The 24916-nt window shown below is 33.9% G+C and overlaps 1 protein-coding gene across 7 annotated transcripts in view; it reads right to left on the reverse strand.

Moving 5' to 3' along the window:
• Positions 1–56: 56 nt before the first annotated feature.
• The window catches only part of LOC138135799 (Kv channel-interacting protein 4), a 200175-nt gene continuing 175315 nt past the window's right edge, over positions 57–24916 (reverse strand). For all 7 annotated transcript variants that reach the window (XM_069054695.1, XM_069054696.1, XM_069054690.1 and 4 more), the window contains 3 exons: positions 12453–12526; positions 2504–2716; positions 57–1716 (listed from right to left, as the gene is read on the reverse strand). In XM_069054695.1, coding sequence (XP_068910796.1) covers positions 1606–1716; positions 2504–2716; positions 12453–12526 — 398 coding nt within the window. In that variant the 3' untranslated portion in view covers positions 57–1605. The remainder of the gene's footprint in view (positions 1717–2503; positions 2717–12452; positions 12527–24916) is intronic.

Genomic DNA, 24916 nt, shown 5'->3' on the forward strand with positions numbered 1-24916 from the left:
CAAAAAAGGGAGTTTGATAAGGAAGTGTATAAGGTCGTTAAAAACAAAAAAATTGCTAGGGCGGTAATATGTTTATAACATTAAAAATGAATACATAATAGACTTTCCTGACCTCTCTTATTTACAGTCATAAGATATAACAATGATTTACCGACGTAACATTAAGATAGTCCTTATTCTATTCTATACAAATATAAACAGTGATTATTAGATGTCTGCGTGGATCAATTCGACCATATTTTGGTAACGATAAGCTGAAGACTACAAAAAAATGTGATAGTTCCGCACCGTTCAGCCAGTGATGTGTAACGTTCGAATTTGGCACAGCTCTAATTTGATACCTTTGACACATCCACAAAAGAAAACATTTACGAATAACATATACCTAAGAAAAATATTTAATCATCGATTTGGTACATAGCACCATAGACGCTCCTTCATCAAATAATGTTCGTAATAAAAAAGCTACATAATTAATATTTAATTTCTAACCAAAATATTGTCAATTTCATTTGACTAACATAGATCACACATTTAGAATCTAATACATCGAACAGTCTTACATTTATCAACAGTAATAGGTATCTAGAATTTATAATATAATGACATACAGATATGTCTAACGAATATGGCTCACTAGCTTCTTCTAGTATTTATGATATCGTCGCTTTCACTTATAATCCTAGAATGTTACCCAAATACCCAAACTTTGGGAACAATATTAAAAGCTTTATACCCAATTCCACAATTCTGTAGGTAGTAAAGGGTTGATACAAAAATATCTATGTTTAATTCACAACGAACGTAAATTATAAAGAGGATCTAATTGAAAGCAATTTGGTGTTACGAAGTTAGACTAACTGAAGCATCTCACGTACAGGTGGCTCAATCATTTCTAAGAGAAAATATTCAAAACATTCTTATTTACCAACAGATGAAACAATAATTGGCACGACGCTCTGTTAATAAATAAAAATGAAACATTCTTTTGGACCGACTACGTATACAGCTTAAGCGACTTAACATACGAATTGTAGTTACAATAATAAGTTACAGCAGTCAAGTATTCAGCTGTTAGATCTAAATGTACTCATGTTGACCGTAAAGATTTACCACACCGTAGGTTAATACATGGATCTATGGTACTAAGTTAAATATGTTGTCTGTTAATTGTTTACTTCGTTAATCTATACTATATCCATTTGAATTTTAATATTTCTATATATTTAAAATATATTTTATCTATGCTTTTATCTACATCCTCTTTTATAAAAACTGTAAGAAATTTGGTAAAAACTTACAAACAGACGGTGTACAACGAATCCCGTGTGCTCACTGTTTCATTCAAGCTGAATATTTGAGTTTAGCGCTACAGAAGAAGTCTACCAGAAGCTCTGCAATGTTAACCGGAATGGAAGTGAAATTCGCTTATCGGTGACAATGTCATTCGTTCCACACCGTAGCTTGTCGACTTTTCATAGATCGTTTTTATTAAATTATCACTGTTTCATTTTAAATATTTTAATTACGTTGGTCAATGTTGCGCTCCGGGTCGACATTCGTTCATGTCCAAGATGGAGGTGGACGAACGCCGACGGGTGAACGTCATATCGACGAGTCGAAAACGGCCATCGAAGAAGAGATATCCTCGTCCTTCCTGCAGCACTCGAGAAATTCATCCAGAGTGACGACGCCGTCTTTGTTCTTGTCCATTTTCTGGAATCGTAAAATTTCATGAGAACAGAGGTTATCGACTATTGCCGCCCCAAACGTGTATCTTATAAGTATTACAAGGGCCGGACCGCTCATCCTGAATAATTCTGAATGTTCGGAAAACTGAATTTTATCTAGTGATATCGTTTCGTGTGAAGTGCAGTCTGTTTTCTCTAGAGATTAGGACCCGCCGTGGAAAGGACGGCCAATGCACCAGCGGGCTGTAAAGTGTTGTTTTGTACTGCTTGTATCAAAAAATTGCGAAAATATATCCGACGCGACGTCCTCCGGGGATCGGCTTTGTATCAATAATGTTTGGCACTAACTCGGGACAAAGTTACGAAGCGGCAACTTTTCTACAATGAATTAACCGCTGTTTCCAGTGTTCATTCTTGTAGTGTACATTTACTGAAACGTGTGAATGCAAACCATTCCGCTACAGTATTCTGTTAATAGCCGACATTCAAAGTGTGCCATTATAATAAAGTTGCAAACAAATATCGTGGGTACAACTTCCATTCCAGGTTAGCAACGATTTACATTGACTCAAACATTTCACAGAAGCAGAAGCGTTCGTAAAAATTTCGCTTCTAAAACAATCAAGAACGCAGGATAAGTATACCGAAATCACAAAGAGGGAATCAGTAATTTGATTCGTTGCTGTAAAGGTCGCCGCTTTGAACTTTTCACTGTCTTTACCTGCACAAAGCTAAATCTCCAAAGACTCTCTCTTACCGAAAAATAAATTCAATACACTTGGCGTTAAAATAATTAGACTTCTGTGGATCACCTGAAATATCCTGTCGACTTTGTCTTTGACGGTGTCCTCGTCGACAGAAGGCTCCGCAACTTTCCCCATCAGATCGTAGATAGCACTAACAATGTCAGTCATTTCCTCACGCGTTATGCAGCCATCTCCGTTGATGTCGTAAAGAGTGAAAGCCCAACGCAGCTTTTCATCCAAGGACCCCCTTGACAATATTGACAGATTTTGCACAAAATCCTGAAACAAGAACAAACAAAATATGTAGGGATTTAAATTGGCGACGAGTTCAATTTTCAGCTTGTTAATTTCCGCCTCATTTATCTCTGTAGCCGTCTTTTCTCGACTTTACCTTTATCCTAAATTGGCGATTGTATTATTAAACGGCTTAATCGCGAATGAGATCAGATCATTTGAATTTAAATCGGAAAACTTGTCGAAACAGTGTCTTGTATCCATTATTGATTTGTAAAGGTTCATCGAATCAATCGAGGAAAACTCTGTATGCAAAAGACGTAAACTTCATTATACTGTGCAAAGTTCAACGAAATTTTGCTTCAAAGAATATAAATGTGTATTTGGAAACATCAAAGCAAAAAGTGCCATGAATTCGTAAAGGTTTTATAGTTGTTCTGGATTAGAACCGGCACAAAGGGTTTTCAATTTATGCAACAATACAAGTTCCGAATGTTCCAATAATAAGCTGATGAAAACTAGCGAAGCCAAATATTTTTCCAGCCTTCTCTACTTTTATGGGCTATGAAAATATTGGGACAAGGACAACACGGTTTCTCTTGTAAAATTCTGTTTTCCTAGACGGTTAAATTCAGTTTCGTAAAAGCGGCGTTTTTTACAGGATGGTCTCTGTTGGTCTATTTCATTCCATCGATTCAACATCGCCAAATTGATACTGAATTATGAAACCTTTCTAATAAATTACGTAAAAGAACTACTGAAAATTACAGACATGAAAGGCATTGTAATTGTTGAGGTCTGCGGTTGCAGACGTATTAGAAGGATTTGTCTTACTGAGATTGCTACATTTGTATGCAGTTAGCAGCTTCACAATTTTATCGGTCAATAAAAAGTCTTTCCTTAACGTCCGTGTAATCAGACGTTTTCTGAACATCGTTGTCGGTGTGCTTCCGTGTACTAAATCCGCAGAATAACAAGTGGAGCTTCTCTTAAATACTGAAGCTTTTGCTCTAGGAATGCAGAATTTTACACGTCTCAACTTAATATCAAACTTTACTTTGAAGCAGTCTCTCTTGACCTATTTTATAAAATATTAAAAAATATATTTGTGAAATATTTACAGAACAGTTATTTATGCAACACGTGGATAATGCACTACTTTTTTTGCAAGTGGGAAGGTTACACACAGGAGCGCAGCGAGTATTGTAATCTCAGGCGTAAAGAAAGTGCTTCATTGTGTAAAATTATTACGAAAAAAGTCATTAAGTAATTAAAATTCAAACTATGAATTATTTTCATGAAATGTGTAAATACGGTAGTAAAAGTGATAAATGAAGTCGACTTGGTCTCGGTCTTCAATCTCTGGACTTGGCCCAAAAAGACTAACTTCTACTCCTAATGAATTATCGCGCGGTCAAATGAAATCCTGGGCTGGGAAGACGTTGGAAACCGTCAATTGTTGTGCTTTTTTAAAGCGTAGATTAATTGGAGCACGTTGACAGCTAACCTAAAATTTAGAACCAAAAATCTTTCTTTTTTTTCTTTCTTTGCAATGTTTTACATTAAAAATAGAATAACGTAACGATTCCTATTCTCGAAGCAAATATCTAAGGGCACCCTTTGCTGAAAACAAACATGTTTTATTATGTCCCGATTAAACATAAACAAATGTCATTCGTGTCAAACGGCGGGAAATTCAAACTTTACACTGTTCTAAATGGTTTAATTTTTCCAACGTCTACTCAGCCCAGGAATTCATTTGAACGCGCGATAATTACAATGTACTAATTTTTTAATGTAGCGTACTTTTGATGTAGTATAAAAATATTTTTCATAATTAGTTGTTTGAATTATGAATCAGAACTGACAAAAACAATTATGAATATATTTATAATCCCCAGGAGACGGCGAGTTTTTGGAATACTTTTAATGGGAATTTTGTTGTCTGTTGACTTGGCACATTTTATTTTTTGTAAACAATTCTTATCGAAAAAATTTAATTAAATTTCCAAGAAACTCTCTTAGCTACCTACGCACGTTCCCCTTTCCGTTAGCATCCTTTTAAATTAAAAATTTGGAATCAAACAGTTTGACTTAACAAAGAGTTTGTTAAAATGAACCTAGTCATTAAAAGTCTAAAGGATCAGGGTCCTTATTGTTTACTTGTAAGTTGGAAGGATTCTCAGTACCGGTCGATCACTACTATGTTATCCTTTAATACACATGCGGACAGTGGTGAGCTCACAGGAGCGGAGCAAAAGGATAACGGGGCAAGTAAAACGCATATCCATCTATCAATTTGACGTGGTAGACGGTGGTGGTGGTGCCGCATAGTCCTGAATAGGTCGAGGCACACCCTCCTCCATTATCCTGACGGTCGCCGAATTCAATGAACCCATTTGCATTACCCATCCAGACGGGACGAAATCGCCCCTTTTTTCCCAGTTAGCGCAGTAAATGTGGAACGACGAGTTTATTGTGTTCGATAGGGACGACAAGTGGAAGGTTGCTACCTATGAGCTTTTAATTGAGTGTTTACACTGCGAAAATATCCCTGGAATTTTATAGAAATCGAACATGTTGATAAATTGAGGGTGATGTTAACCGGTGCCGGGAACGGTATATTTAAAAGGCCGGTTTTGCTTGTGAAAGGAATAAGCTACGTGCGTCGAAAAAATGAACTAAATAAATTGCTTTCGCAAAGTTTATTACCCTAAATTCCATTCGATTATGAAATTGTGCAAGGTCATTGTGTAATATGGAATCCTGGTGAGTGCGCAGGTATGGAAATGTATAATTTATCAAAGCACGAAAGTGATTTAATTTGGAAATGTTCACCCCAGGTTTCCTGGGTTGATATCAGTGCTTAATAGGTTGGAAGAAATTAGTCTTACTGATTTGACTTTGTCTGCCAAGAAGCTTTTACAAAAAAATACTACGTTATTGACGTTTGTTCTTGTAATGCCTTTAGAGAAGGATAAATAAAAAATGCATAAATAAATAAAGCTTGGAGCTTTATCAGGCTCAAAGGAATATTTAATACGATTTTAAAGCAAAGACGGTACCTAAATGGTAAACAACAATATTAATAAAAGAAAATTTGCCGACGCACCAATGGTGAAAGCTGAAGCGGTATCAGAATAATAGCCAAGCAAACTTCATTATACTTATTATCATGGATGGGAAAAAATATAAAATCCAATTTGAATTCACCTCGAAGAAAACATTGTCATAATGAGCTTGTGATAAAAATATTATTAGGGAAATATATTAGTAATGAATGTGAAAGGAATAATATAATTGTAAAAGTAACAAAATATTTATGAAATATTTGTTAACTGATAATAAATTAAATGCCGCAATAGTTACTAGTAAATAAGTAACAAGATCGATAGAAGTAATGTAGGTATACTTTCTTAGAAAAGTGATAACTTTGAGAATATTTCGTTTACAAAACAGTTAGCATGGACTGAAAGGAAAATAAAAGAGGAATCGTCAATTAGTTATTTACATTACATATGCGGTAGGCTACATTTTACAGCGCGAGGTTTTTAGATTGAAATACGATCGGGCAGCGGGAGTGTCTTAACAAAAACCGAGCGATGTAAAATGTAGCCTACCGCATTAGTAATGTATTAATCTTTTTGGCCGACGACCCATTAGTACTTGTTTTCTCAAATTTGAAATTTGTTTTAACCAATAATTTTGCAAAATCTGTCAGAGACTGACATTTAATCAATGAAATGGCAGAAAGTTATCTATTATACCGATAACTGACACGCTTACGATTTACACCACAAGATAGAGCCATCAGACTTTAGAAGAAAACAATTAATTTCTGATCATTTTTGAAAACTGAGCGGATTAATGGTAGCGGTATCTTGTCTTAGTATAAATGGACTTGACTATCTAAACGCTAAACATTTTTTTGGAGACTTCAGTAAGCTTAAAATGTTCTTGTTATTTTACACACTCCGTGCGGTAAAATGACAAATAGTTTGATTAGTGTGTAAAAATCAAGATACCCTAGCTGTTCAAAATGTGTAAACATGTCATTTAGAGTTGAGGAGGCCAAAAAAGTAATTTACGAAACAAAGATTATTATAATCTATTATACAAAAACAACGTCAACCAGCACTAACCTGTGCTGCTTCTTCTTTTGTCATACATTTTTTATGCAATAATTACTTGGTGTGTTTCCTTATTCGAGATGAGTTCAAATTAGTTCTTATAATTTTTTCATCCATGGCAACATAATGAACTTTGCTTCGGTGTTATTCATATCCTGCTGCTGTAAGCGTCGGAGTGTCGGAAAATATTGTTGTTTACCATTTACTGCCTTTGCTTTAAAATCGTATTAAATATTCCTGATACAGCTCAAAGCTTTATTAGTATTTTTTATTTATTCTTTTCTGAGAGCACAATAAGAACAAACGTCCAATAATATGGTATTTTTTTTAAAAGCTTTTTGGCAGACAAAAACAAATCAATAAGACAAATTTCTTCCAGTGTATTAAGGCACTGATATCAATCCGCAAATCGAGAAGTGAACATTTCCAAATTAATCATGTGATGCATAAATTATATTCACAAAGCATAAATCATTGTATGCATAGTGGGTCATTAACTCTCAAATCAGTTTTCATTGAATGTTAGATTTTTTTGTCATGTTTAACAAATGAGTTCTATATTAGTTATTAAATAGGGAAGCTTTTAGGAAAAATGGTGGATGCGCCGGGCGCGATCTTTTAATTAAATATTTAAAAGTTTCCTTACAACAAATTCAACAAAGAAAACTCTATTTATACTAATGAAAGTATTTCAGAATTGGATTTATTGTTCTTATTTTGTGCTTTCACACTGATATGGAAAGTCACTATGTTTACTATTGTTAGTGCTTCTTTCGTAATATAACAGCCCTTATCACAGGTGACAAATTTAAGTGCTGCAACAGTAATCTGCACCCACAGGAAGATTAAGAATCGTGTTTTGCTTCATGACAGATAGCATTCAGTTTTTTCTGGATGCCCGCTTAAAACATTCCGGATTAGGCAAAGAATCACGGAAGAACTTCAGCACAAACATCCCCCAATAAATCAACAGGAATTATAGTAGTTACAAATTGAAGTTCGCTTGCGGCAAACGCAAGAAACCCACCGCCATATTGTTTCTTTTTTTTGGTTGACGTGCAAAGCACTAGCAGGAGCGTTCGAGAAATGATAAATTAAGAAAAACCCCTGACGGTTTCGTACATTTGCAATAAATATATCACCTAAAGTGCTTACTTCTGTCCCTTTATATCATCTCTGTCGTATGAAATTGTTTTTGTCTATTTATTGGAAGTCGAATAAAAAACAGGAATCGAGGATTATGAAAGTGCGGAGCGTGACACGATGGCGTCGATTGCGTTTATTTCGCAAGGATGGTTGTTACGCCCCATTTTCAGTTATAGCTGCAATGTGTCACGCGGGACATGCGGTCATTATTCAAAAATGTGTTATCATCAACGCACATGCAGCATTTAGCCGTGAAATCTGCTAGTCTAAAGGATAATTTCAGCGGAGGGAGCCGCATGGGATACAGGAATGCTTTTGTCACGCTCGTCTCGAATAAAATCCAGATGTAAAACATACAAATTCCTTCGCTGATTGCTTTCACATCTCCAAAACCGACAAACCGTCATGAACTACATAATTATGGAAACTTTATGCTCAATGAGTGCTTTGTGGTAATTTCTACATTTGAATATCATAAATATGTATGTAATAACTGAAAATGTAAAAACAGGCAAAATAAAACAACTGTATAAAACTGAAAATTAAATTTATTGCTTTTTAATTTGTAAAGAGAAGAAAAAAGTGGGGGTTGTCATTAAAAAAAATAGGTGATGACGGTCTTTGCGCAAAAACCAAGTAGGTAAGTGCTTATCCAAATTACCACAGTTTTCGTAATAATACATCCTCTTTACTGGCATATGATTAGTTGGTCTTCCCCTACCCAATTTATAATTGCCTATCTAATCCAACAAATTATAGTCGGCAAACCAATAATGGGAAAGCCGATCTGAATTGTACATACCAGCCTTAAGATAAATATGATAAATATTACTTACTAAGGGTATCTACATATTTGACAGTTACAAATTACTAAAGTCATTAGGTATTTCGATACCGTACTATACATTGGTTTATGGTCTATAGTTGAATTTCGAACAATTGCATTAAGTTTTTTACGTATGAAAAAGTTTACTGGTTTAGAAATGCATTAATTTGGTAATTAACTAAAAAAAAGAATTCTACTCTGTCCTACAGAGTGAAAGTAAGATTAATAAGAATTATATACAGGGTATTTCACGAGTGCTAATGAAAGCAACGGAATTGAAAATGCAACCCACAATACATTTGCAAAGTAAGCCTCGATATATCATATGACTCGTGAAATATTCTGTATAATTAGAATATTTGATACAAAACAAATACATAAAAATACAAAAACCACAACAAACTAATTAAAATATGTGCAAAATAAATGTTGAAAATTGCTGACACTTGTTTCGTGATAAACAGAATTGTATTTCTTGCCACAGGAGTGGACCTTCGTAAACGAATTTATGTAAGCAAATAACGAAATGCGACAATAAAAAGAACCTCTTCGACCCAAACATATCTCATATTATTTATGTTCTTAAATGTTCTTGACACAGGGATGATTTTTGGACGGGAAAAGTAGTGAATCGTGACAGTTGCATTCGAACGAAACTAAATCACGTGGGGGCAAAGTTACTGATTTTTGGGAGAGGTGCGGTGAGTTATTCAAAATCAACTGTATGTGTAACTAAACTTTTGTTTAAAAGTAATATTAAATAATACAGAGGAACTTAAATTATGAGAGATAAGATTGAAGAAATAAACAACAACAGTCTACAGATGCTAAACATGTTTTCAATGCGCTGAAATACAATAGCGACATGTTTTCAGATATAGTCCAGTCAATGAAGGTTTTTACTTCTTGATTCTCAAGAACAGGTCCGATTTTGATGATTCTTTTTTTGAATATTTGTTTTCATATATTATTTGACATCAGAAACATTTTGGTGGGGGCACATAAATATTTCTATTGTTTAAACAATAATTTTGCTATTTATGGAAAAAATTCAGTTTTTCACGATATTTATTCCAAAGTGAATATTTTATATTGAAACTCTAGTATAAAAAGTAGTTTTTAAGTTAACATTTCTAGTAAAAATTTAATTTTTACAACATAAAAATGCGGTACAATGAGAATCGAGAAATACGTATGCGTTATGTACCTATGGCAAATTAACTGTGTAGCTTTTTAAATATGGCCAAGCTATACCTCATTTTTCCTATAGTTCGTATTTTTCAAATAACTTGAAAATTAATGCATAATGACGTATTTGTACACGCTCGCAGCTGACGTAACAAAACAAAATTCAAAAAAATTATATGCAATAATACTCTTTGATAAAAAAAACCTGATCTAAGGAGATCTAGGGAGATTTTACAAAATAGGTGTTCCGAAACGAAAGGTTTTAGGGTGGTACAGCCTGGTCTTTAAGGAAATTTGGACATTAACAATTGTTTAAACAAAAGCACTATAATGTAAATATTACAAACAAAATAATTGTTTCGGTAGGTCTTAGGCAACGGCCGAGCGCGGGGAATAGAGCGGTGCGGGAGGGTGATCGAGGTGTGCGTTTATTAGCCCTAAGAGATTTTGTTGCAACTTTAGTTTTTTAATCATAACTTGATTAATACTCCCTCAAAATTATAATAATAAACACCATCGTAATCAGAGAATACCGGTCTTTAGTTCTTAAAGAATACATTTTTTCGATTTGGGGCTTAGTTTTCGAGCAATGGAGTGAGAAACGTAAAAACACGGCAAAATTAACGAATTTTTGGCGAGCGTCGAACAGAGATACAGGCATTTGAATTTTACTTTTTCCATAAGACGCAATACATTTTTGAAAATTGTTTATTTTTTTACAACCAAACGGCTACAGAAAATATTACAAAGTTTCTACCAAAAAAATACTTGAACATCGGCCATCCGATAAGCTACCTAACTCGAAAATTTTGAGTAACGCCCTTTTGCACACCGCAATTTTTGAACTTTTTTTTTTGGATGTTCACCTATACATAATCAATCGATTTAGCAAAGTGTCAGCTTTTTGTCATTAACTGTCCTCACGACGAACTTTTTAAGCGCTGCGAGTTCTCCATTATTCGGAGAACCGGCGAATATTTTTGCCGTTACGAGAATTTTATAATTCGTATCATGCGACTTGGCAATCCTGGAGCTGACTATCTGGCAACAGTGCGATAAAATGAAGCGCCACGCATTGCCATCAGAACACAATTATTGTTTTTGATCGTGACGTCACAGTAAAGGCTTTATCGAAAAATGAATGAAACCTCCAGAATTTAATAAAAATAGCAAGATTTTTAGTTAGCTTTTTTTAGTAGAATGATATGTTTAGGCTTTTTGATTTGTTTTCTCATTAAGGCCCGGTTTCTGGAACGGTCCGATAACTTAACGGCCGGTTAAATCAAGTGTTGCTATAGAAACGCTAGAAAGTGACCAAACACATTACACGATTTTTGTATTTATCGGAGAGTTAACTAACTGGCCAAATAAAATGTTTCCAGAAACCGGGCCTAAGAGTGTTTCCCTCAAAAAATTATTATTTCTACAAAAATTTTCAAAAAAAATATTATGTATTTTTATACAGCAATGTTTAGAAAAATATTGATTTTAAAAATGAGTAAAAAAATAAATCACAATTCTATAACATCATCGAAGTGAGTATAAAATTGGATTTGTTGGTGTAGATATCTTAAATCCGGAAACAGAATTTCAAAATAATCTCGGCACATGCACATGCTCGTTTCAAGCACAACTAGAATAAGCTCCGAAACAGCGGCTTTGAATCGTGCACCTTTCCATACGTGCATGCTAGATCCAATACGGCCTGAAAGCTTTCCTCAAGCTACGTTTAATGCAACGATCGTGAAACTATGATTTTCAACAAACAAAGCATCTCGAAACCGCAAATCTTGCACTACTCGCAAAGGTATTAAAATTGAGAGACCTGGATGCCATGTTAACATACTTTCGTTAATCAACAACGCAGACAAAGGCGTTTAGTTTCAGAATCTGATGCTTGCAGTACTAAGCTAATTACGCGAAGTAGTTTCATGATTGCAATTGTGCATTCTACCGTGAACATAATTCAGCGCATCCTGAACTACAATAGATATCGCATCTGTTCTTCGGCGATATTCAGAATTCGTATAGACACGTTTTTTAAATAAATAAACACAAAAATCTTTGCGAGGTGATGCTCATTCCTCAATAAAATTTCAAGCGAGATGCAATTCTAATTTTCCCAACTGTCGTAAAAGAGTAATACGTTTTTATCCAGTTATACTGATAGTGCAGACTCATAATATATTTTCATGACTGTGTAAATATTTCTGTGGCCGCGATTTCAGTTTTCCATTAATTACAAATGAAAATTGATTTTTCGCGTGCATTTCCCGAACAGCGTCGGTTTCATTTAGCATAAATTATAAACAGACCACTCTCAGTTTTATAATTTTGTAAAAACTACCAGACAAATTAATTATCGAGCGCGTTTGAGTGTGTAATTTTGAAAAACTATAAGAGTGATGCATCAAACTAAAAATCAAACGGTGGTATTTGATGTTAGTTGATCGAAGCTCCATTGCACGCATTAAAGGATTGTTAACGTTACCTCAAAGCTAATTAGTCCGCTGTGATCCTGATCCAGAGTATTGAACACGTAATGAGCATATTGGCTGGTGTTGGCTGAAAAAAAAACACACAATTATTGATTGGCAAACAAAATAAATATTTTTCCAACTGTCGTATAAAAAATGACGCGGATCAATTAAATTGATTGGCCTCGTGCACAAACAGAATAATGGATTGCAGCTTAATTAATGAAAGCTTTTGCAAACAATAATTGGTGGTAAAGCTCCCCCTCGTATTTCATTTATTATTCGAATAGATGGATAACGTATACGTCGCAAGAATAGAAACGTTTAAATTTTCATTATTTGAATATTCTGCGGAAAAGGCTCTTGACATAGATAGTGATGATGCTTTCCCCTTTACTTTGTAATTTGAAGATAACGGGCCCGAATGGAGTATAAATCACTTATGTTGGGACAACTTATGTAAAATTTAACGTTTTTGTGGTAGGGAGTAAATCTGCTCCTTGAATATTTCATTGCAACGACATAATTAAGAATGTTACGGTAATGTCCTTGATAATGGTTATTAATCTGGTACCAGATGCCACAAGTTTTAGGATTAATAGCAGTCATTTGAGCAGATTACAACAATCTGGCGACAGCAGCGTGTTTACAACTCGAGTAAATCACAGATTTGACAGCTACTCCTTTTTGATTTACTACACGCACTGATAATTGACTTTTATGTACTCGTTAATATTTAAAAGCACCCAAAAACTAAGAAAATTAAAAGAAGTGCTTATTAAATAAAAGCACGCCTGAGAGAGCGAGTCACTAGAATGAAGAAACTCCATTAAAGATTCAAAATATGTTTCAACCTTTTAACGTTGACAGGATTTTTTTTATTAACTGAGTTAAAACTTCGGTTTCGCTCTTAAATTAAGAAATTAAGTAAAAACTTTTAAGCTCTCGTCGAATAACACTCTAAAAATACACCCCGGCATTAAACGTTTCTGTTGGAAGTTATTGTCGCATATTACCAGGTAAAATAAAACCGTTGCCCGGAAGTCTTTCATGACTGGTTTATTTTTGTAACTTTCTTATTAACAAAAGTGTATACGGCGAATACTATAAATTACACGTCATTCTAAAAATACGAAAATATAAGAGCTGTGAAAAACTCCGTATTTGCATGAAAAACGTTATGCTATTAAAAATATGTATTACTGCGGCAGAAAATAAACTGGATGGCCGTGAATGTGACCATACTGAAAATAATTAAACACATCACGATTTTTAATTAAATTCTAAATTAGTAATCCGTTTTTATCCAGTCTGACATTTTCGTGCAAGGGTGATATTAAACGGTTGATGAACTACTTGTTTGATTTTTTACGTGTTCTTTAAGTACAGTATAATTAAATTTTTTGATAAAAACTTGAATAACAAGTGTTATTTAGCTAAAAAAACACGTGCAAAATGCTTCAGAATATAAATAATGGCTTGTTATTTATATGACAGGAATACAAATTTGTACAGTTTATTGTACTGGAAGAAAAGAACAGCTAAATAGTGTGACAAGAAATCTTTAGTTTAGATACTTTTATTTTTATGGAAATCTCAAACAGAAAACATTTTTGTTACATCCTGAAATAATAAAAAAAGAGTGTGCTTAAGACCGCATGACAGAAGTGAAAAAAATTAATATACAGGGTGTAACTGAAATAGGTGCATTAATTTTAACTGGTAATAGAACTCGTCAAAAGGAACAACTTTTCTATCTACCATCTTGCCGAAAAATGATGTTTAATTCCAAAAAAAATTGGAGAGATTTTTCACTAAAATAGCCCTACGCAACTAAAAACTGCAATGGCTAATTGAGGTCAGACCTAATATGAAAAAAATTTCCATTTTCATCCAGAAAATCCACTTCGTAAGAATCTGGTTCTTTCACGTTTTTAGGTAACTTAGTTTTGGAGATATGAACGGCTTTACGAAAATCTTTCCTACTTTTTTAAGCCATTACGCAACGTTTTTCGCCAAAATGGCACAGAGAAAAGTTGTTCCTTTTGATGAGTTCTATTACCAGTTAAAATTAATGCACTTATTTCTGTTACACCCTGTATATTGTTACTAAATATTACATCCATCTGTGAATTTACAATGTTTGTCGTGTCTTTATTCTTTTTATCTGCACTGACGTCCTTTAAACTTAGCAACACGATGAAAATTATTACTTGAATGAGCCTTTCACCTCGGAGCGTGTGACCTGACGCGTGACGGTGAAACTAATTCACTGCATGGGAATAATGTCGCTGTGCGCCTAAAGAAGTTTTCACTTCAAAAAAATATAGAGGCTGCAGCTACAGAGGTTGCTGAGAATGGATCAACCTACAAATCTGTCGCTTTAGGCTTCACTGACACAAACAATGAAATTTCTTATTATGTTATCCCGTTAATACTTCCTATAATTAATATCATGTTCCAGAATATTCTCTGTGGTTTATATATTACATTACACCTTTGTAATACAAAGGGTCTCTACATTCCTTAATGAATCTTACAACATAACATAAATTTACAATGTTCAGGGCTTTATAACGTTGATTAATAAATGATAAAAAAAATATGTGAACACAATATTATAAATTTCACAAGACCCTAATATAATTGTTTTGGACAAAATACTAAGGGATTTAAAACCATTGATAAACTTTATCTTTCCTTTCAGTAACACTTTTCACCATCTGGTGTACATCTGTTGTATTTTCAGCCGTAAATTTCACAAGCCAATAAAAGAAAAGTTGGAAAAGCTAAAAGGAGCGATATTCTTCCATTTCTCTACCAATTAGTGAGCACGCTTAAATTATAAATCTGGAGAAACGATTGCATTAATGGAAATACATTACCTTTTATTAGTAGAGATACTAGATACAATAGGTTTTTAGTAAGAAAATTTCAATAAAAAAAATTAACCCGAGGTGATAGGTTAATTCGCATCAAAATACTTATTGCTCAAAAAAATCTCTATCCCCCTGAAAACGGATTGATGCCCTCAAAACTGATCCGATTTTTTTTATTGTTAGTTCAACGAATGACGAGGATTATACGTTGTCACGTGTAATTAAACGCGCAATTGCGTGCAGAATTCTACTTGTTGAATTATGTCTGGGGCCGTTATCGCGTCGGTACATAATGGCCGTAATGAAGTTATTTAATTAAGTGAATTTGTTCAAATATTTGTGCTTTGTTCAAAGTAAACCTGAAGCCAGTGTCTGAACTAACTGAGGCGGAACGATTTTCAGCTCCTCGCAAGGTTTACACGTTCGACGTAGCCAGTGGCTATGCAATTTTCACAGACCAACATTGGTAACCGAGTTAGGAATCTACCAGAATAACCCAGTGTTGACAATAATGATCAAGTGCGTTCAAGATCTAGAAACTTTACGATCGACCAACCAACGAGCTCCAATGTTATGAATACCAAGAAAAGAGTATTGTTTCTTAAAACATGTAAATTTTATGTGTATTTTCCTACAAAACGACAATAAAACGAGAATGATCTTAATAAAAACGTCCACGTAAACAACCGAAGTGTGCAACTTATTTCAAAAGCTAGAAAAATATAAGCCGCGCCACATAAAAGTTTTATTTCTGGCCTAGTTACCGGATTCCAGTAACAATTTATGTATTAATAATAATGGTAAAATACAGTGACATATATGGGATCTGCATGAAAATGGCATTTCAAAGGTATAAAAATTTTAATGGCACCAAGCTCTTGTACCATTTTTAGTTTATTGATGCGCATTAATAAAATATTTTTACACAATTCTGCAAAATTCAGGTCATTATTCTTCGTAATAATATCGGTGTTGTTCCAAGTTTATCGATTTTTAAACTGCCAATAAGAGACAAGCTTTAAATGTATTTTGGTGTTATTTGCTTTCCCACCGATAAATTCCAGAAATTTCGGGTATTCCTTTCTCACATTATGAAGTGTCACAATCGACTTTCCGATATTTCACGTGGAATAACTAATTTCGTGTCAAACTGGAAAGTAATTTTATTGGACAAAGCGTAGAATGAAACTCATCAAATTGATGTTAGTACATTAGACTGGAGAATAACGTGATGATATAAAATTGCTTGGTGTTATTATGGAGAGCTAGGTTTTTGATGTTGCACAGCTGGGTGCCAGGATATGCAAAATGTAAACATATACACAGAGATCGCAAGGTGGGTAATATATTTTAGGTTGGAGCACTATCAAAATATATTGCCAACAAGTTCCACGGTAAATATGCACGAGATATTCTTAGAGTGACTTTGGCAACAAACTAGGTGGGAACTTTTAATCAATTTTTTTTAACACGCAAACTCCTCACACCCACAATAACAAACTTTGCTCGCAAATTACTTTTGTAATTTTTACTAACAAGAGGAAATTCACGCATAAAAAATAAACACCGAATCATTCACCCAAAACTCTTCTCTCTCTTGATTTTCTCGGCAATTTCACTTTTCACTTTTATTCTCGTTCATGGTATTTATTTTTTTTGTCATACATCGTATGATCGACAAAATTTAATTAACCTTGAAACCACATAATATCTCCGAATTCAAATGACCTCGCTCGAGCCGCCTGTGGACATTTCAACTCCTAGGATTTGAAGTGTTTCAAGGCCGGTTACAAAAAAAGCCGCTTCAGCCGTTTCTACAGAGATACACAAAGGCGCGATCTTCGACCGCTTTAAGATAATATAAATAAATTAAACACAAAGGTTTTTGTGTTTTTGTATTTTTATCAGATAAATGTAAATCTTAGATTTTCTCTCTCTAAAAATTAAAATTTAAAAGTTTCTGGATTGGGCAAAAATGTACATACATTAAAATGATAATTGTTCTCCTTATCTGTGCTTAAGCCATTATTGTTGTTTTGTTAATTAGCACTTTAGGTAATTCCAGTCTTGGCAAAGGTGGCAAGTTGTTGTGCAAATGGCGTCATTACAATTCTCTTTGACAACTTACTCAACGGAATTGAATTAACTCATTAATGACATCGTCGAAAGACACATGTTTACATTTCATAAAATTTAAATTTCGAAAGCCTGCAGTAGATACCTTTGCAGGATATTATTTCACAGAATGAAAGAACAAGAACGTCGATATCAGTTAAAACATCGATTCGATTAGAATAACATTTTCCGATCAGAATTTTTTGCTGGCAGGAAACTTTTCCATTATTTTTGAAGTGACATCCAGATATTTGGAAAGGAATGGTTAACAAGGCCGCCAAACACAATGTCATCCATCGCTACTCATTGATAGAGGAAAAGACAATATTTGCGTAACGTGAAGCACGTCATTGTGTGTTTTTCATTTTCATTTTCGTTTTACATATTTCGTTCGGCGACACGGCCGATCGATTCTAGTTTCTCGAAAATATTTGCATTCTTCTACATTTGAGTAATTGCGCCTCGCAATTTTTCAAACTTATTTACATCGTGAAAATAAAAATATTCGCAGGATTATTTTGATCGCCGCAACACAAAAAAGTACAGAATTTGAGATATTTCTCGCGCCGCGAGGCTAATGTGAAGCAATTTTTCTTGATTTGTCGAGACAAGAATACCCACTAAGCATTACAATAAATTGTGTCTCGTAATTTGTCATGAGGCTTCGTGTTTTCCCGTTAATTTTTTGTCCGGTCGCGGAATAATAAAAGAAAGAAGGGACTTTAATGGGGTAAACAATGAGAAACAGACGTAAAGAGAAGGTCTTATCTAGATATAAAGGTCGTTATTTGCAACTGTGTAGCAATGAACACCGAGACAACAAAGGAGTAAAACAGTGTTGGCGATTATCTGACTTTACGATGATGGCTCAAGAATCCTTCAAGTGCAGTTTGTAACCGTTTATAAGGCACTTTTTATTATCGATGCATAATAAAATATCTTACACTCCTGTAACGAGGCCTGTCTGCGTGAATGGAAACGATAGTGGAAAACAATGAAGGTTTTATTGGCCATTGTCGTTTTTAGCTCGGCAATAATTCTATTTCTCGCCTAAGTTTTGTTTTTCGATTATTTTCTGAATGGAATAAATGTTCCGTTTCAATTCCATATTATAGCTATTTTCTCTTGCAGTTAGAGAAGTTATAAATATAAATTTATTTCTTGACCCGATAGCTCATTAAAGCTACTGTTACCTGTACATATTTCCTGTTTTTAACTCTTCCCTTTAATACATTTAATACAGGACACATTTTATCTTCTCTAACCGTCCTCTATTGACAATTTTCTCTAATGTATTATTCACCAGCTTTATTGCCAAACGCGAAGCCACCAGTAAGCAGATTTTGCAGGAACTGTCAAAGAAACGTCAATTTTAAAGCAGCGGTGTTGTCGTTAACCTTAAAAAACAGTTTTCTATTATATCGAGCCAAAACAAAATCTTATTATTTTTTTCATTCCCAAAGTTCTTGTTATCTACTGCAGTATCGTCCAAACCATTCTCACAGTAATTCTTTCTACTCGTGCGTGTTTTATTGTCCTTTCTGTCCCTAATATATGACCCAAACTTGAGCTTAGTTGGGTCTTCTCTTACTTCATTATTCGTCCAGGAGCAATTTACAAACTGTAGAAAAAATGCTTTCACATAGAGAAATTTATTAATCCTCCGCAAATTCCACTCCTCTTGTGTTCTGATAATAGTGTGCCGCTCCTTTGCTAATCTCGCTGATGAACACTGGACTCCGTCGTGTATAATTTGCGCAAACAATGACGTAACCTTTGTCACCACTACAATGTAGACTGCAGTCCTGTTCAATAATATCGTCGTTTTCCAATCGATTAGTTTATTTTGTACTTGACTGGCAATATAGAAGAAAAAAATTTAGGTTATATCACGCGTTCAAATGAAATCCTGGGCTGGGAAGGCGTTGGAATCCGTCAATTGTTGTGGTTTTTTAAAGCGTAGATTAATTGGAGTATATTGACAGCTAACCTAAAATTTAAAGCCAAAAAAAATCTTTCTTTTTTCTCTCTTTGCAATGTTTTACATTAAAAATAGAATTACTTAACGATTCCAATTCTCGAAGCAAATATCTAAGGGCACGCTCTGTTGAAAACAAACATATCCCAATTCAATATAAATAAATGTCATTCGTGGCAAACGGCGGGAAATTCAAACTTTACACTGTTCTGAACGGTTTAATTTTTCCAACGCCTACTCAGCCCAGGATTTCATTTGAACGCGCGATATCGTAGCCTTAGGGCTACAATTAAGTGTCACTTTTTGGAACAGAACAGATAGAATAATGGTCAACTTGATTAATGTTGGAACTATATATCACTACCACGCATCGAACAACAGATTGAAATCGGAATCAATCAATTGCCAACGTAAACTGCTATTTTTAATCAACTCTTAGGCGAGAAATAATAGACCGGTTTTCAGATTGATGGACCATTACTTTGTCAGCCAGCTGTAGATCATTCGCACTTAATGCATCTGCGTGATGATATCTCTTCGCATCAATTCGTTCGCAAAATGGTGGTCTTTTTAAGAATTATATTATGGACAGTGACAAATGACACGTAGGTCAATTTGTCAGCAGTGGTCGGTGGTCGGTGTAAAGCTATCTACATGTTTTATGATGCCACTCACGACAATCTCTCTACTTCCGACTGGATATGTTCCAGAAAGTGTCTTGCTTAAGCAAACCTAAAAACTGTATAAACATTTACAGTCATATTTTATACGACACAAAAGGAACTTGTTTGTTTGTTCTACTAAAGAGACAAAAATCGGAAAAAATACTTAATCTAAAGAATTTCAACTTCTATCATGTCCGTTCTGGTTCAGCAATTGTTAAATATCCATTGATGAGACAAAAGTAGTGGGGATTCTGAGTAGTTTGATAGAAAGAATGTTATCCACAAGTCCATAACAAGGTAAAAGAAAAGTGCATGTAAAAATAAAATTAAATTCCTACTTTTCTTTGGGGTAATGACCTTAATGGAGAAAGAAAACAGTCTGGAATTGTAAACCACACAGATAGTATAAAAATAACTCGTAGTATTGGAGTGGGACCGGGTAAAAGAAGCTTAGACGAAGTAAACATTAAGTGAAGCAGTCATGCAACAGCCTTCCAAGCAAAGTAAATGTAATTACGAACCATGTGAATGTTATACTGAGAGGATTTCTTGTTATGACCGAGTGTGGAAGGTTCTGGAGAATATTAGGTTGCAATCCAGAGACCTTGCGAAAATACTACAGATTTACATTTTTTAAGAAGTGCTCACACATAAAAAAAAATTGTAGATTTTGGTAAAACAAGAGTCTGATGACAAGTCTTTTGGTAAAATTAGAGCCTAGATAGAGATTATAGAGTCTATGAAACTTTATATACAAGGTATTTCACGATTGATATGAGCCCGACGGAATTGAAAATGCAACCCACAATACATTTTCAAAGTTAATTAAAATGAAAATATGATAAACCATAGTAGCGGTGTGGTTTATTTAAATTTAAAATTAAAGATCATGACGACAATAAGTAATTGTCGAAATAACTTTACTAAAGATTTGAAAAAAAATACTGTTTGTGTTCGTATCAGAGAAGAAATATTTACATTAAAGAAAGAAGCAAAGTTTTTGAATGAATGGAAATGAATTCGATTCTAAAAACAGCACTCCCGTTTATAAATCCGCCAACGCTGGAAATTAATTCATGAAGTGGTGCCTTAAATAGTTGTATTTGAAAATATTTTTTGCTATACCTAGTTCTAATAATAACAAATACCCCTGAGTTTGTTTAATTTTTGTGTATTGATGTAAAGAACTGCCGATTCTGGTTTGTTTGCTGATACATTCTTTGTGTGGAAAAAGAAAATAAATAAAATTTTTGTTCAATCAGCAGTCAGAATTTCAACAACAAAAAAAGAATAAATTTGCCAAAAAAATACCTGCTTGTGCACCTTATGTAAACAAACGTCTCTTTGCAAATATTTATCAGCGAAGGTAGTTTCCTTGCGAGATTTATGACGTGCGTCAATTTTTCATCGATGCACACCCAAAGTATATACAATTAATTTTAATTCGGAGACCGCGAACCCAAGCGTAAATGTACACAAAGAGCCAGAGGAAATAAACAGTATGATGCTGGGAGAGTAATTTGTTTATTCGCCATTAACCGACTAGTTTGCACTTGGAATTATATTTGTAATTGAACGACTTATTCAAACGGAAATACATCACAATGCATCAGCGATCGTTAACGGGAAGGTTAACCATATTAAATTTTATCGTCGAATCAAAGCTACAGAAGCGAAAACAATGACGGAAAACATGGGCCATTGTCATTCAGTTGGCACGATTGATCAATAAAATTTCCTATAAATACAGTCTTTGGCATACATGACGGGCTCGTAAAAGTGATAGATAAATCAGACATTTCTGGAAAAAATCCTCAACGGAATAATCATGGAAAATCGGAACGGAAATTGTAACAACAGATAATTTCAAACTGTTCAAAACAATTTTCGGATTTGTTTGTGTGAATTTAAAGAAACTGAACAACTCCCACTTCTTGCGATAACTCAGTCGAGTGTAAAAACTAAATGCTCTTAATCAGAAGGTTAGCTAATGTTATCCTGTCCATCATTGTCTTTTTTATTTTTGTAACGGAAAAGAAAGTCACGTCTCGTTAGTACAAGAATCATTAAAATCTTTCCACAAACAGTGTCGCCTGACAAATTAACGTCACTTTGCTGTCAAATTATGGATTAAATTATTAACGACTATCGGAGTGCCAGGCGAAATTTTGGTAAAAGCGCTAAATTGCGATAGTTATTATAAAGTGCTGCATTCATATTGACAACCATTGGTGGAGAAATTAATTAACGTTTAGAGGAAAATTTGCATTAAATTATTATCTCTTGTAATTCTCGGAAAATTGAAATAAATCAACTGTAGATTTTTTTTTTAAACTGCGATAAAGTATCTCACATGAATTTTTAACAAGACTAAATCTTCAGAAAGTTCTAAAATACATATGTCTAAACATGTAAAGATCAAATTTAAACTGTTTGGTGGTCAGTCTTCTGCTTAAATGTTTATGTGGCATTAAACTTCCTAAATACTGTATTGATTTGTTCAGGAGTAACGTTTTTAGAATAACTATATCAACAAAACTCTCCCTCTTAAACAAATATCTGTTCAGTACGATGTCAGACGGGTCTTTTTTGTCAGTCTGGCACCTGCTCTTAAAACAAAAATATATCAAAAATTGGTTAATACCCAAGAAAATGACAATGCATTTCGTAAATAGCAAATGATTACAACTTACAACTGCTTACTTATTAACACTGAAGGGCAATCTTACGCTATTTTTGACATTTGACATCGGATCTGACATCCATGGACACGCCCACAACGGGCGGCTCGTTTTTAACCACAGTGGAACCGGTTAAATATTGGATAATAATTTCGTTATTTCGCTTTTTTTATTATTTTAAAGGGGATAATTTAATTATTATTAAACATTTCGTGTAATTGATTGCTTCAAATGACCTTACATTTGACTCGGTCGAGCCGCCTCTGCTACTCCTAGGACTTGAAGTACTTCTACTCCGCTCAGAAAAAAATGACACTTTAACCGTCTCTATGGAGATACACAAAGGCGCGACTTTTTTACTTCCTCACATTAACGAAAATTCACCACAGGCGTTGTCTAATAAAATATCTATTAAATTCTCATGTTTTATTAATTCACAAACAGTTTGTTTGGGCCTTTGCAGCTATTTTGTCTTCATAAGACAATTTTCTATGATTTATTTTTTTAAATCCACTGCACACTATTCATATTACAAGAGATTTTATGAAACTGGAGAAATATTTATTGGAATTTGACGTTCTTCAACTTTGTCTTCTCCATCACGTTCGTTGCAACAAAGCTGAGTCCCACCTCCAATGTTTCCTCTAAAATACAGCAACAAAATGTGACCCGATGCTGCATAATTTGACTGTCTGAACGTGCCATTGTCATAGCAACGCTGTAAAACTTTTCGCTAACGATGGCGCACCTGTCTCCCACTTGTCACTTGCACTATTGTCTGTTGCGCTACTGGTGCACGTAAGTGTTGATAAACTGCACGCTACACGCAAGCATGTTGTCGGATTTCGCCAGGAAATTTTGAGGCTTACATTATTTTAGTTCTTGCCATACATAAGGAAGATTTATTTTCGATTATTATAATTAATTTGCTGGTGTTGCAGTTTAAGTGGCATGTGGCCTTCGATTTTGTTTTTATTTTCTTAAAAAAAGAAAACTTCCTTCAACTATTGATCGGCTTATTTTGTTATGTTACTGGTGATAATCAAGGACAGTAAATAACAAATCATCTACGTATATTACGTTTGTATTTAATTTTTTGTGTACAAATTGGCGTAGGTACTCATTACAAATTTAATTCGGTTATATCATGATGTCACTTACAATAAAAATAACTCCACAAATAATAACACTGTTGAAACATGTACATTTTACTTAATTTAAGTTTTAAGTTCAGGAAAAATAGAAATACAATTTTTTGAAAAATTATTTCGTATCACAAAAAGACGTTGTTCTACTTACATGTTTATTTCATGTAATAATAAAAGTACAATCGATTTTAGTTCTGGAAGTTTTCTGTTGGCACGTTGGTTCTAAGTAATAGCAGATTGTGTGCGAAACGGCATTAAGGATTTTGTCAGCTCTGCCTAATGCTGCAAAGTTGTTAATTGTCAGTCACTTTACGGTACAATAAATTCTTAATTACTGAAGCTACTTGTATTATTCTATGTTAAAATCCTTATAAAACTTTAATATTCTAAATGAAGAACAGGAACCACATTTAGTAAAGTAAACTTTGACAAAGAAGGAAAATTTGCATGCTTGATGAGATTGACAAGTTGGGAATAATTTATATGAGAATGTTTGTCTGCTATGCTCGCAACTTAACTACCGTAGAGGACATTCTTTAAATTACTCTCCCCAACTTTGGGAAAACTTTATCTAGCTTTAAATTATCTCCAAACAATAGCAAATAGTTTGGGTAATTTAAATCTTCTAAACTTCAAGATTTTATCAGTTAATAAATACTATACAATACACTACATATTTATAGATAGAAAGATAGATAGATAGATCTTCGTTAAATCTGGGAATAAAACAATGCCTTTTTCTTATTATCTTTATTGTAAAAAATGTGAGATGCTAGGCTTATTATTTTACTGAGTCATAACTAAATTGAAGCTATGCTCTTAACTCAAACAATTAAATGACTTCAAATCTTCACAGCAAGTTCAATTTCTAACTTTAAGCTTTAAGAGTTCATTGATACCACATTTTTTTCTAAGTTAATAATAAGTAGTCAATGATTTTTTTAAGTTGATTTATCAAACTAAAAGTTTCATCATTTTGAACACATTAGTTAGCGTTTATTTGTTTTTAAAC

Source organism: Tenebrio molitor, chromosome 7 (genome assembly GCF_963966145.1).
Source record: "Tenebrio molitor chromosome 7, icTenMoli1.1, whole genome shotgun sequence".
NCBI classification, from domain to species: Eukaryota; Metazoa; Arthropoda; class Insecta; order Coleoptera; family Tenebrionidae; genus Tenebrio; species Tenebrio molitor.